A 15532-nucleotide genomic window follows, 5' to 3' on the forward strand; every position below is an offset into this window, starting at 1 on the left:
GGGTCCTTACTGAGTAGTAAATGTACTCCAGAGTACTCCTGCAATCAATATAATGAATGTCATGTGCCTATAGAGTGGTTAAAAGTTTGGGTCCTAGAGTCAATAATTTCTGGATTCCATCCTGGCTTTACCAGCTGTGTAATCTTGGAAAACTAACCTCTCTGGGCCTCAATTTCTTCATTTGTAAAATAGAGATAATGATTCCTACACTTTAATAGATAGTTATGGAGATTATATAATTTAATATTTGTGAAGTCTCTAGAACTGATTCAGGCACATACTATGCAAGTATTGAAATTTTTAACAAAAACATATTGAATAATTATTAGATAATTTTTATTAAATTTTTTGAAATTAGAAGTAATTTATAATTCTTAGGTATAGATCATTGAAAGTTCCAGAGAATGAAGTAAAAATACATTTTTCTTCTGTGGTCTGGATTGATCTAAGAGTGAAATTTATGGGAATGGATGGATGGCAGATAGCTTGGGAATGGGTTTATCAAGAGTCTTGCTTATCTGATGAAGTGATATTTTTCTGAGGAAAAGGAAGTAAAATACTCAAATTAAACAAAATCATCTACAAGGAGGGTGGAAAGATATAGTAGTCAATTCTCATGTAAGAAAATCAGAGGATTGAATAACACGTAAGGCTGAAGTTGACTAAGATTTAGAGCACATGTAAAGTGTAATTAGAAAAGTTACCCAACATTTATAGTTGATGGGAATGGGTGGGCTGGCACTAATGACTAGAATTTAATTATGGGAGTGTGGACTTTGCTCAGAAGAACTACTCTAAAAGAAGGGGCAGAGGAAGAGACAGCATTGAAGGAACTGACCTATGCCTATAGTTGTAAGAAAACCCAGGAACCTGAAAATGAAAACTTGGTGGAGCCAGCCAGTTTACTCTCTGGCTGAGAGTAAACCAGAAAATGTATTACAGACTGCCTAGCCAAATAAGAGATGAAAAGTGGGGGAATGAATGAACATTTAATGAATATCTCCTTCTGCATCCATGTGGGATAGAAATGCCAGAAGCACGCTTGTTCTTTTGCCTAGAACAACTAGAGAAGCTGGAATATACAGAAACCATTTGTCTGAGGGCATGAGGATGTGCTGAGACAATGAAAATGAGAGGTAACTAAGTTTCTGGAGAGGAAAGAATCCAGAGAGATGAGGAAATTATGGCCACCTCTTTTACCTTGAGGGCACATGTTGATTCTGAGTTGGAGGAAGAGCAGGTGGTAGCTGAGAATCTAGGATTTGCATATGCTGAGGCACTTGCAAGGGAACAGAGAAACCAGAAGATCTTTTGGTGGAGACCAGTCAGAGGTGGGTGTGTGCTCAAACCAATTTTTCTTTCAGCACATTTACCAAATACGGGGGCTACATGGAGCAAGAGGCAAAAACACCCAAGAGAAAGCCTTTAGAAGCAGAGTATTTTAACATATATGGTATAGAGTGATTAGAGTTGGAATTGTCCAAGGGAAAGGGATGCACATAATATATCAGGTTTCATTGGAAAATCCTGGAAGGCCGGGAGCAAACCAGGGTTAGACTAAGCCTCAGTAGGATCACAGTCCAGCCTGGACTCAGTACAGCTTCTTAACAGAATAGGAGGATTTGTCACCACTCTATCTGCATAGCACAGATCAGGATGGACCCTCTCTGGAGGTATACCAACTGGAGCCTCTGCAACTTATTCAGACACACTGAGCATCTTTCATTAGAATATTACCAGGTGCACCAAAAGACAGGCCCACATGTCTGAAAATCAGAAGAAAAAAGAGAGCTAAAACAAAGCCACAGGTGATCCAGGTATTGGGATCAGCATACAAGAACTTCAAAACAGCTGCAATTAGTATGCTCAAGAAAATAGGTGAAAAAGATACTTTGGGTGGCTCAGTTGGTTAAAGAGTCTGCCTTCGTCTCAGGCCATGATCCTAGGGTCCTGGGGTTAAGTCCCGCATTGGGCTTCCTGCTCAGCAGGGAGTCTGCTTCTTCCTCTGCCTCCTGCTCTCCCTGCTTGTGCTCTCTCTCTCTGACAAATAAATAAATAAATAAAATCTTTAAAAAATAGTTGAAAAATGAAGAATATTTCCAGAGATTTAGAATCTATTTAAAAAAGGAAACAAATGTAAATCATAGAACTGTTAACCAACTACTACATACAAATCATATGCTGGGCAAAAGCTAGGTGCTTTAAACATGCAATATTATTTAGCAAACTTAAAAACTAGATGACATATATCTTATTGTCCCTATACAGTATGTGACAGGGACAAGAGTTACTAATGTGTGTCTGTCGTGCACCTTCTCCCTTTTCCCCATTCTCCCCCATTCTACTTCTACTCACAAAAGGAGAAGGCTTGTGAATTCTATGCCTGGATGTTTTAAACAGGAAGAAAGAGACAGGACCTGAGGGGGAGGCAGACTATGCCAGACCCCTCTGGGCTAAACCAATCTATAGAATATGTATATAGCTGAGAGAGGGAGGAAGAAGGTAGAGGAACAGGGACTGGTGATGTAGACAGTTTTATTTTTTTTTAAGTGTGTGTGTGTGTGTGTGTGTGTGTCTGTGTGTGAGAGAGAGAGAGAGAGAGAGAGAGAGAGAAGGAGAGTCTCTTGGAATAGCTCCTGGTTAGATATAATTGAGGAGTGAAGGACAAATATTTGAGAAATGTCATTGTGGGTTATGAACTATTTCCTCTTTGGTGTTCTTTGAAAGCACAAATAAATTTTAAAATTACTTTTTGGCCTCTGGATAGTGCTTCTTTGTATACCATTTATGCAGAGATTAGCCAAATGGGGCCACTAGGTTTGTTAGGGTTTCAAATAAATGAATATACTACTGTTTCATGAAAAGGTTAAGTATGTTACCTGAATTTAACCAGTTGGGGAAATAACGAAAATGTCAGGAACCTAGGGCCATATGATTCTGATGAAGCCCATGCTTTTTATGGACAATACAGACTACATCTTTCCTCAATAGATTAGAAGGCTGCCTTGCCTTGACTTCTCAAAAAGAGAGGAGAATTTCTACTCTGAACCTAACTTTAACTAAGGCTGAGAAATTGGTTGGTAAAATGGGAATGTGGTAGAAATGCCAGGAAAAGGCCATCCTGTTACCTTGCAGTCAGGTAGTCAGACTTCTATCACAGACTTTAACCCAAATCATAAGACCATATATTTGAAAAGCTAATAGAAATATGCTTTTTCCTAAAAAGAAAATAGAGCACACAAAGGTCTAATGATAAATAAAGGGATTCAGAAAGACCTCATTGCAAAAGTACCATCTGAGTTGAGTTTTTCAAGTTGGGGTAGGGTTTGAACATATAGTGAGAGAGGAGAAGGAACAACATGAACAGAGTTTCAAAGGTGTGGCAATTTAAAACTTATATATTAATTTGGCTGGACTCTATGGTACACAAAAGGGGATGATGGGAGATAGACTAGAGTTTGAAAACTGGCAAGGAATACAGACTTCAAAGTATAATCAATAGTAAGCCACAAAATATCTTTAAGCTGAACAGTGGCAGGGCCAGTGCTGTGTTTCAAGAAGATTAATCTGGTGGCAGTATATAAAGTGGACTGGGAAGGGAAACACTAAAGGCACTGAGACAAGAGATTGTTGCAACATTACAGGGAAGAGGTAAACAGACTCCAAACCAGGATAGTGATGATAAGAATGGAGAGGAGAGACACATGCAGCAGATGCTATGGGGAGAGAACAGGCAAGGCTTACGTTGCTTTGTATTGGCACTTCCAAAAAACATGTGGCAGTCAGGGGCAGTGTTTCAAGAAGATTAACGTGGTCTAATAAACAGGGCAAATTAGAGGAGGGAGAGACTGGAGGTAGGGAAACTAGTTAGGAGTTTACACAAGTTTACAGCCTTGGAGAACAAACAGTGGGAACAGGAAGGAAAAGACAGTTACAACTCATCTTATGAGAAGAAAACTGATATGACTTAGTGATGAAGTGTGTGTAAAGGAAAAGAAGCCTACAGGTCATGAGGTTTCAAGCCTGGGTGAGCAGACAGGGGCGGTGCTGCTATTAACAGAAAGACAGAAGTTAGAATGAGAAGTTAGCTGGAGGGGAAATGTCACAGTAAGAAACAGAAGATGAGAGTTACACAGGGAGCTGAGGACATCAGATTTTAAAAGAACATATGAAAAAGTTGTAATAAAGACTAGAAAACCAAGGAGTTAGTGAAGTGCTGTAAACTTGTAATATAGGACCAGAGAGGTTCAAACTCTAAATAAGGTCTGGTCACAGATTAGGTACTGGAAAAAGATTTATTGTTGAATGCATCAGAAGAGGCTTGTGGGGAATTCTCCCCTCTGTAAGTAGGTTCAAATTCTTTTTTTAAAAATTTATTTTTATAGATTTTTAAAAAAATTTCTTTTCAGTGTAACAGTATTCATTGTTTTTGCACCACACCCAGTGCTCCACGCAATCCGTGCCCTCTCTAATACCCACCACCTGGTTCCCCCAACCTCCCACCCCCCCACCCCTTCAAAACCCTCAGATTGTTTTTCAGAGTCCATAGTCTCTCATGGTTCACCTCCCCTTCCAATTTACCCCAACTCCCTTCTCCTCTCCATCTCCCCTTGTTCTGACTTGGCCACTTTGGTAGCTATGTGACGTTTGGTAAGTCACTTGATCTCTATAGACTTTGGTCTTCTACATGTGTAAAAATGGGGATAACCGTCCCTATCACACAGAATTATTGTGAGAATTGAGTGAGATAAATTATGCAAAACACTTGGTTAAGTGACTAGCCCCTAGTAAGTACTCCAAAAAAAGGGTAATCTATTAGTGATGGGTCAACCACATACTTGTGAATTTCCACGATAGAGGAGTGATAAGTAAGAGTCTCTGGGCTATAAAATGGTGCCTGGCATATACCGCTCAATAAATATTTGTTGAAGGACTAAATGAATAAATAAATAAACAAATAAACATTAGATCCTCAAATGCCAAATTCAGAGGCAGGAAGAATCTGATTTATATATGTAAAGTCATTTTTAATTTATGTATATAAAGTATATTTATATATTTAAGCCAGGAGGGACTAAACTATTCCTTCCCATCCTTATTATTATTTTTTTAGATTTTATTTATTTATTTGACAGAGAGATAGAGATTACAAGTAAGCAGATGCAGGGAGAGGGAGAAGCAGGCTGTTATGCTGAAAAGAAATTTTAAAACGACCTAAATGTCCTAAATAGAGAAATGATTAAATCAAAATAAGGGAAAGGTTATGGGAACAATAATTCGGCCAGGTAATGAAATATTATGTAGCCATTAAAAATAAGGATCGTGGGGTGCCTGGGTAGCTCAGAGGCTTAAGCCTCTCTGCCTTTGGCTCAGGTCATGGTCTCAGGGTCGTGGGATTCAGGTTGTTTGAATTTTTTCCACTGTAAATAACACTGGGATAAGCACGCTGGTCTATATATCTCTGTTCCTTTTGCTGATTGTTTTCCTGTGCTACATACATTCCCAACAATCGAATTAAAGTTTTGAAGTAGCTATCACTTTCCAGAAAATTTACACTCCTTCCAGCAGTGTATTGAAATGCAAATGCCTGTGTAAAATATCATGTACTGTAAGAATGTAGGGAAACCACTTGAGGGAAATTCCTCTCGAGTGATGCAGCATCTCTGAGATCCTGAGGAATGGGGTGGAGTAAAGAGTCAACTGAGCTGTTGGGCTCTGATGGTCAGGATGTATCTGTTGTCTCTGCCCTGCCAAGGCAGGGGATGCGTGTTCTTCAGATAGGAAACAGGAACTCTGTGGGTGGGCCTAAAAGAGAGTGTGGGCTTTGAAACAGGAAAAAAGAAGCCTGCTTCTGATAGTGAAAGAGACACATTGCTGTGCTGGTCTAATCATCCTTATGCCACCAGGTCAAACTGTTCCTCTATTTCCACTCACAGTTAGACCTGTCCTTGATTATATTTGCAGTTGTTGTATTTTGCTTTCTAAGTGTTTCATGTTCTTTTCTAAGTGTTTGTAAGCTCTTTTATTTTTTTCCATTTCAGGAAATGGGCATCCATGAAGATAATCAAATCAGAAACCAAGCAGTTATTTGATACCTTCCTCTTCCTCACTCCCTACATCCAATCCTTCACCAAGTTCTGACTCTTTCTCTAAAATATGTCTTTTTAAAAATGATTTTATTCATTTATTTGACAGAATGAGAGAGAGAGAGCATAGGAGCAGGGGAGGGAGCAGAGGGGGAGGAGCAAGGGAGGGAGGAGAAGAGGGGGAGGGAGTGGGAGGTGGAAAGAATTTCAAGAAGACTGCCCACTGAGCAGGAAGCCCGATGCAGGACTCCATGTGGGGCTCATCTCACAACCCTGAGATCACAAACTGAGCTGACGCCAATGCTTAACCAACCGAGCCATCCAGGCGCCCCCAAGATATTTCTTTAATTAGTTTACTTTTGACTTCCAGCATTCTAGTCCAAGCCACCATCATCTCTTGCCCAGACTACAGCAATGCTCTCCCACCTCATTTTCCTTTTTCTTTTTTAAGAGTATTTTTTTAAAAAGATTTTATTTATTTATTTATTTGACAGACAGAGATCACAAGTAGGCAGAGAGGCAGGCAGAGAAAGAAGAGGAAGCGGGCTCTCTGCGGGGCTCGATCCCAGGACCCTGGGATCATGACCTGAGCCGAAAGCAGAGGCTTTAACCCACTGAGCCACCCAGGTGCCCCCCCCACCTCATTTTCTTGTTCCCATTCTCGCTTCTGCCAGTTCATTTCCAATGCTTGGTGTAAGTAATCTTTTAAAAACTCAAATCATCTCTCATGATTTCTTTCTGTACTTAAAGTACAAGATCCTGAACTTGACCTACAAAGCTTTGAATGATTTGATTCCTACTCACTTCTCCAGCTCACCTTTTGGCTCTCTCTCCCTCACTTTCTTTATTTCAGTCACAATGGCCTTTCCATTCTTGATTCTTCTCTCTGTCCAGCCTTGGGGTCTTTACACATGCCTTTCCCAGGCATTCTTTTTCTGCCACCCTTCACTTGGCTAATTCCTATTCCCATAAACTGGTGGGTCTCAGTTTAAATGTTCCTTTCACAGAGAGGCTTTCTGGCAGCAGCCTCTTCTTTTCCTTCATAAAATTTTCACAATTAAGTATTTATATTTATAAATTACATTTTATAATTACTTAATTTATATATATATAAAATTCTGAATTATAATTATATATTCTATGCTTATTATATATATAAATATATATATATAAAATTCTGTCTCTCTTATTACAGAGTAAGTTTCTTGAGGCCATGTATAATGTCTATCATGTTATCATTGAATATCTGCATTTTAGCAAGATATCTGGCACAGTCTAGGTGTTCTTCATTTAAATAAACCATAATGTCTAGCCCAGTGTTAGAGAAGTCTTAAAATACAGTTAGGTATGGAAAATACTATTTTCACTTAAATGTACAAAATTAGGGATTTTCTTTTTTCTTAAGTTATTATTTAATTTATTTATTCATGAGAGACAGAGAGAGAGGCAGAGGGAGAAGCAGGTTCCCCAAGGAGCAGGAAGCCTGATGCGGGACTCGATTCCTGGACCCTGGGATCATGACCTGAGCCAAAGGCAGACGCTTAACCATCTGAGCCACCCAGGCATCCAAAATTAGGGATTTTCAAGCTTAGTGTCATATAACTGAGTTCGGGAAGTATTCTCTATTGCATGAAACCAACAAAGGCAAGTCATATTTAATCTGTGTTTCAGAATATTTCCAGTTTTTTCCTGTCCTCTTAATAATTGGGACAGGTTTGGGATCAGGGCAGGATTAAGCTAGATACTTTTCTGTGGTTGGTGCCTTAACACTCTTCTTCTTCCTCATCTGGGGACATGAATACTCACCAGCAGGCTGTGACACAAGGCATGGAAGTGCTGCTGATTTGTCTCCAGCTCATCCCAGTCCAGCTGCCAACAACTTGTGGGTCTGAGGATGAAGGGCAGTCCATATATCAATGACTCGCAGATCCCACTGGAATTTAGAGCCCTGGCAAGAGACAATGGCCGTGAAAATCTCCTCAGTGATATGTACAACCTTGACACCAGATCAGCTTAAATTCAGCTTATATCTAACACTCTACCGTGAAATCCTTTGGGTTAGGTCCTGTGAATTAATCACCTTAGCATGGCCAGCATCTAGCAAGGTATCTGGCACATAGTAGATTCTCAAAGTCTGTTAACCAATGAAGGAAGCACCATCACGAAAAGCAATCTGATGGATGTTTCTTCTCCTGAGCTTCTTTAATTCCAAGTGACTTTTTTGGGGATACCCCCAGAACACCCCTGCTATAATAACCATGTAACATGATAGTATGCTAACCATCTGCACCCAGTCCCGGCTCTCTTGTGGCAAGTGCTGAGAGGAGATGCATTTAAGAAGAAGATGAGGGGCACCTAGGTGGCTCAGTTGGTTAGTCGTCTACCTTCAGCTCGGGTCATGATCCCAGGGTCTTGGGATGGAGCCCTGCGTCAGGCTCCCAGCTCAGTGGGAAAACTGGTTCTCCCTCTCCCTCTGTCTGCTGCTTTGCCTACTTGTGCTCTATCTTTCTGTCAAATAAATAAATAAAATCTTAAAAAAAGAAAGGATGAATTGGGGTGCCTGGGTGGCTCAGTCAGTTAGGTGTTGACTCTTGATTTGGGCTCAGGTCATGAGCTCAGGGTCATGAGATTGAGCCCTGCACTGGACTCTGCACTGGGCATGGAGCCTGCTTAAGATTCATTCTCTCCCTATGTTTCCCTCCCCCCCGCCCCTTCCCCCTGTTTGCTCTTGCTCTCTTAAAAAAAGAAAACAAAGGAAAAGAAAAGAAGTTTAAGAAAGTTCCCCAAGAAGCATCTGCAGTCACACACTGGACAAGCTTACCTAGATACTTGAGCACAGACATGGTGATAGGAACTACAAAGCAGTAAAAGTGGTCTTTGCCATCATTGCTAATTCTACCCAAGAACTAGTTCCTCTGGAAGCAGAAATTCTAGTACTTAGAGAAATGGCAAGGCAGGAGTAGATCCTATCTACCCCCTTGTTCCTTGAAAGTCAAACCTTTGTCCTGATGCCTAAACAGAGTAAGGTATTCAATATGCAGTTGCTGAATGGATAAACATGGCTGATCTTGTTTTTCTTGGTGTTCAGAGACTTTCTGGATTTGCAATCCTCATCCAGGCTTTAGAATATCCTACTGAGGCATATATTCTACCATCTGGCTGTTAGTCTCCACATGCTGGGCAGCCTGAGCTTGCTCTTTCACTCCTATAACTACAGTTTCTCCTTTGGAACTGACTCCCACCTGGCTGACACTTGGAGATGCCCTCTACCTCTGGACTTCCTAGCTGGAACCAGTAAGAACAGGCATTTGCATGGGTTGGGGAAGTTCTCTTGTCCCATACTTGATCACCCGGAGCTTGTAAGGAGAGGCTGACGACTGGGAGGCCATCTGGTAGAGTGTGCTGAAGTCTCCTTTGGGGTCATCCATTCTTAAGGAGCCATCAGCTGTGCCAGGGAGCAGAGATGGGCTGAGGAGTCGCTCTTGGAGATCACATTTCAGGCACACTACAATAAAAATGGCATTGGGGGAGGGACAGTTTGTCACAAGTTACCTCAGGCTACGTGATTAAGAGACAACATCTGCTACCCATTTCACATTCACCAGGCAAGTAAGGCTTGGGAGGAGGCAGGGGAGTAGAAAGAGGAAAGTATGACTGGTTTGGAAAGGCAGAGCAGGTCTGGACCTACAGAGTTGCTCAATTCAATAGTTAACTTATTTTCTGTGTCTGATATGGTTTTTACTTGTTTTACTTCTGGCCTAGCTGAGCAGTTGCCTCACAGTGAGAGATCTGGCTTATGATCCAGTCTGAGAGGAACACGGGCTCTCTGTGGAGGCAGCTAACACTATGATATGCAGAGGCCCTTTGCAATCACAGATGGAAATCTTGCTTCTGCTGCTTCCCTGTAGCTAAGCGTTGGCAAGACTATAGGTCAGATGAAGGAAGAGCAGGAAAGCAGAAGTCAGGGAGTCAGGTGACAGCTACTGTTTCTCTGTGGGCTCTTCTAGGGACATTCAGGGGAGGGGGAGGAATAAGTTCCTGAAATGGTGTATTTTTTAATTCCCCAAAGAAACCTGAGAGTAGAACCTTCTGCAACCATTCTGAGGGGGTTTCACCTAGGTATGAATTATTTACCAGTGTATAATATCCTATTGCTCTAAGCTTGTAGCCTTGATACTACAAAGTTTTTCAATAAAATCTATACAGGTTTGAATACTGTTAACAAACATGATATAAAAGCAGAAGTAGAAATAATGTAGAAAAGGAGATAGGATGGCAGAATAGAGGTCAGATCCAGCTGGCCTCCTGGGTCCAGCAGTTAAATGTGGACATTAATTCTGATTAGGACAGTTTTGGCTTGCTGTGTCTCAGAGTTCAGGAAGTCAGTAGGAGGGGCTTGGCCTTGGACTCCCCTCATTTCTTCTGTGTCTGACTTCTCCATTGTTAGATATCTGGGCTTTAGGACTGCATAGCTGTGTTCACCTGGCTGAGATTCTCAACTCTGGTTGCCGTAAGAATCACCTTTTCATTAAGGAACTTTTATTAAAAAAAAAAAAAAGACTTTATTTATTTATTTGACAGAGATCACAAGTAGGCAGAGAGGCAGGCAGAGAGGGGGTGGGAGAAGGAGGCTCCCCACAGGGCAGAGAGCCTGATGTGGGGCTCCATCCCAGGACTCTGGGATCATGACCTGAGCTGAAGGCAGAGGCTTAACCCACTGAGCCACCCAGGCATCCCACATTGACAAACTTTTAAGATACTGATATCTGGGCCCTAACTCACACTAGTGAAATCAGGATCTCTGGAGATGGAATCCAGATACTGATATTTTTTAAAAGTCCCTCATGTGATTCTTACTGCATCCAGGGCTGAGAACTACTAGCGCCATAGTCTTAACAGTGTTCTGAAGCTGGGAAAGCTGTCTTAGCAGAACTAGAGTCTAGAATCAGGTGTGCTTCTCACCACGCTGAACTGAGATGCAGAGGTGACAGACTCCAGATCCACAAAACGAGAAAAGATACTCATCTGAAGCTAACTGTACACTCTGCCAGAAGGAGGCCTCTGAGGGAAGCACCTAGAGAGTGGAGTAAAGGGCCCTGAGCAGCTATAGAAGGTAGAGTGGATAGAGAATCTTGCAAGGAGTCAGAGTGAACATCTGAAGAGCAGTCCTCAAAACATTCTAGAGTAGGAGAGCTCAGTGTTCTGTATTGTTCTGTTTCATTTTTGATAGTGAGCCACATTTCCAGAAATCTAGTGTGGTAATGAATCAGTTTCTCTTTTTTGAACAGTGGATAACTATAGTATGGTCTTTATTGTACTTGTATAAACTCTCAGGTGGGTCACACCCTCCCTGGAGGAGGGCTACTTTCCCCAGACCTCACTCCAACTGTGCCTGAGCATCTGGATTCCAGTGGCCTCTCTAGTAGAAGAGCTGTTGAATCCGGATCTAAGTTCCAACATGCACCTAGAAGACCTGCAAATTACTGAAAAATGACTGCAGATGGAGATAAACATTCTGGCTCTGACCCTGGTGCTGAAAGCCATGGAAAGAGGGAGGGAAAAGGTAGAAAAATTCTCCACTATATCATGGGAAAGTGCTGTGCAACAGTTGAAGAAAGGCTGGTTGCTGGAGTTCCTGGCTTTGGAGGCCCCAGCCCTCCTAATGAAAGAAGTGCCCAGCATGAGGCAGCATCTTTGCTCAGAACTTCCCAGCATGAAACAGGTTTTGTAGTAGGTAAGGGTCCAGGTTCTGGAGACAGACCTCGTTTTTTGGCTGAGTGTAGTCAAATGTACAAAAATTAAACTTCTAATCTTAAGGATTAAGAGTGGGTTCTGGGGACGCCTGGGTGGCTCAGTTGGTTGAGCAGCTGCCTTCGGCTCAGGTCATGATCCCAGTGCCCTGGGATCGAGTCCCACATCAGGCTCCTTGCTCCGTAGGGAGCCTGCTTCTCCCTCTGACTCTGCCTGCCACTCTGTCTGCCTGTGCTCGCTCTCACGCTCTCTCTCTCTCTCTGACAAATAAATAAAAAAAAATCTTTAAAAAATCTGAAAATAAAGAGTGGGTTCTGGAGTTGCCTAACTTCAAATTCTATTAATTTTTCTGTGCTGTCTTGGGAAAATGTCTAATTCCTCTAAGTCTCAGTTTTCTCATCTGTAAAACAGGGAGATAATACTGGTATTTAATTGACTTGAAGACACATTTTTCTCCCCACATACTAACATCTCACTATATATCTTACAGTTGCCATTGGCCAAAGATACACTCCAAACACTTACTACTTTAACTTCTCAGTAAGGATAAAATAATATTTCTAAGGGAAAGAAAGCATTGTGTCATGTTTAATTGGCAGTGTTTTTCTTTCTTAGTGGTACATAAAGTAATGGTGTATCTCATAACTGATAGCATCTGAGATTCAATGACATATGGTAACAATACCTGCTTCATGGCGGGGGGGGGTGAAGATGAAATGGGATAATGCAGAAAAGGAGATGACAGAGTGCTTGGGGAAAAACAGATATGAAGTAGATTCCAGAAGATGGGACATGGAGGAATTGGCACCATCAGCCTTGGACAAAAGAGTGGAAAGGAGGTCCAGGGAAGATTTACACACCAAGGAAAGACACATTGAAATCAAGATAAGTCACCAAATGCATTCCAGGCCGTTGGTTGAAATGGGAGCATGGGAAGGGGTGGGCGGGTAAAGATCTGATGGCTATCCCCAGAAAGTAAGGGTCACCATGTGTCTTCCCCTTTGGGGGTAGGAGTCTATACCTATATTTCTCATTAAACTCCTGCCTCTATTAGTTGGGGGTACTAGTTGTCCTCTGTGGAGCCTGCCTCTTTAGTTGCTTTACTTTACCTCAGTTTGGTGTCTTCCTATCCAGAAGACCTCTATTTAATCTTGGTTTAATCTTGGTCCCTTACCTTCTCACAGGCCCTGTTGATAATTGTTGAGGTACCAGCATGCCTCGAGTTATTAAGTCAATAGTATCTACTATAATTCAAAATGAATTGAGAAAAATATATGATTTTTTGTGCTCTTATTTAGTTTATGTGCTGCCCTATAATTGAGGTATCTAAGTCTTTGCTCCTAAACTAACTGGCCCTTGCTGTCTAGGCTTAATTAGGTTCAGTTTTTGTAACTGTGATTACTTTTTAGATATTATTTTCCTACTCCTTGTGCTTACACTACATAGCCTCCTCCAGTCCCTAAACCTCAACTACTGTGTATTCTGACAGCTCACAAATCTAGGGTCTTAACGTGAGAGTAGGATAATCAAAGGCTATATATTATGTCTTTTGGGGGTGTGTACTTGAGTCATCTCTGGATTTGGAAATGTTGCTGAAACACCGTGAAGGAAGAAGAAGATGGATATGTTCTTGGTCTGTTCCGCTGTTATGTAACCAGGCTTTGAAGAAAATCTCCATGCTGACAACATCGTTGTCTATAGTCTGAAGGTCAATGTCAGTTCCCAGGATAGAACTCTCTGCAGAAGAAAGGGAATTAGCGGGTAAAGTATTTAATTCTTTAATTGTAAACTTCGAAAAATGTAAACATTTAAATGCACCCACCTTTTGACCCACCAGTTCTACTCTCTAGATATCTAGCTTAGAGACATTCTTAATAGTATACATGGACACATATGCAAAGATGTTCAGTACAGCATTGTTGTAATAACAAATAATCAAAACCTTAAACAGGAAGCAATTCAAATACCCATCAATAGGGTAATGTTTAAATAAGTTACAGCACACTCAACCTTTGGATAATCACACAGCTGGGAAAATTACACAGCTGTTAAACAAAGTAAAGTTAAATGTACTGGCAGGGAAATCTAAGAGATGGTAAATAAATAAATAAGTTTTAGAACAGATGTGTGAACACTTTATATAAAAAGAAAATAAAATAAATAAAAATCAAACCCTTGGCCTAAGTACATACATATGTATGTAAACGCCTTTTACAAAGATCTGGAAGGCTACCATCAAACTGTTAATGGTGGGCAGGAATGGAAACAGGACAGAGTTCTGAAGTACGTTTCCTTTTTATTATTCATACTTCTATCCTGTTTTAATTTTATTGTATTTAAAAAACACTCTGGAATACAAAAATAGCCAAAAATAATACAGAAATGGAAGTTAAAGACTTAGTTAACAAGGGAGAGCTTCAGCTTCCTTAGTTCCTATTTATCTATTTATTTAAAAAGATGTTATTTACTTATTTATTCGAGAGAGAGAGAGAGAGACAGCGAGAGAGCACAAGTAGGGGGAGCCGCAAAGGGAGGGGGAGAAGCAAGCTCCTCGCTAAGCAGGGAGTCCAATGACGATGTGGGGCTTGATCCCAGGAGCCTGGGATCATGATCAAGGGAAAGGCAGACACTTGAACAACAGAGCTACACAGGCGCCACTTCTTCACCTCTTATTTCACAGTAAAAATGTAGTCAATTATTACTTCTGCTATAAAAAAATATGACCCAGCAATTGCACTATTGGGTATTTACCCTAAAGATACAAATGTAGTGATCCAAAGGGACACATGCACCCGAATGTTTATAGCAGCAATGTCCACAATAGCCAAACTATGGAAAGAACCTAGATGTCCATCAACAGATGAATGGATCAAGAAGATGTGGTATATATACACAATGGAATACTATGCAGCCATCAAAAGAAATGAAATCTTGCCATTTGCAACAACATGGATGGAACTAGAGCGTATCATGCTTAGCGAAATAAGTCAAGCAGAGAAAGACAACTATCATATGATCTCCCTGATATGAGGAAGTGGTGATGCAACATGGAGGCTTAAGTGGGTAGAAGAATAAATGAAACAAGATGGGATTGGGAGGGAGACAAACCATAAGTGACTCTTAATCTCACAAAACAAACTGAGGGTTGCCGGGGGGAGGGGGTTTGGGAGAAGGGGGTGGGATTATGGACATTGGGGAGGGTATGTGATTTGGTGAGTGCTGTGAAGTGTGTAAACCTGGTGATTCACAGACCTGTACCCCTGGGGATAAAAATATATGTTTATAAAAAATAAAAAATTAAAAAAAAAAAAAAGTAAAAGAAAAAAATAGTGCACTCCCAGGCTTCACCTCAGACACAGATTACACAAGTTTGTCATTGGCAGGCTGTAACTCACAAGTGTGATTAGCAGCTGGGAAGACAGAAATGTTCTAGTAGAGTGTGATTTGATTCCAAATCTGAGTGAATGGAACTAGGTATGTTGGGTGACGAGGCTTTGCTGGTCTACTTCCTGTTTTAGGCAACACTTGCTCAGTAACTGGGTCTGGGTCTACAGGTAAAGGTTATCAGTAAAAGCCAAATATAAGGTAGTAGAGGAAACACAGAGAGAGGAAATGAAGCAAGAGCTGGAAAGAAACCGAAGAGGAACCTGATTTTTTTTTTCCTTACCATGAGGGACTCTCTGAAATACTTTCAC

The 15532-nt window shown here is 41.1% G+C and overlaps 1 protein-coding gene across 6 annotated transcripts in view; it reads right to left on the reverse strand.

The window, feature by feature from the left end:
• Positions 1-15532, reverse strand: part of LOC101684480 (meiosis 1 associated protein) — an 81055-nt gene that overhangs the window by 9757 nt on the left and 55766 nt on the right. For all 6 annotated transcript variants that reach the window (XR_006606446.1, XM_045079060.1, XM_045079059.1 and 3 more), the window contains 3 exons: positions 13401-13574; positions 9429-9591; positions 7893-8034 (listed from right to left, as the gene is read on the reverse strand). Coding sequence is in view for 5 of the 6 variants with exons in the window: in XM_045079060.1 (XP_044934995.1) it covers positions 7893-8034; positions 9429-9591; positions 13401-13574 (479 nt within the window). In the remaining variant the exon portion in view is untranslated. The remainder of the gene's footprint in view (positions 1-7892; positions 8035-9428; positions 9592-13400; positions 13575-15532) is intronic.

Source organism: Mustela putorius, unplaced genomic scaffold (genome assembly GCF_011764305.1).
Source record: "Mustela putorius furo isolate JIRA1106 unplaced genomic scaffold, ASM1176430v1.1 tig00000281_pilon_pilon_pilon, whole genome shotgun sequence".
Lineage (NCBI taxonomy): Eukaryota > Metazoa > Chordata > Mammalia > Carnivora > Mustelidae > Mustela > Mustela putorius.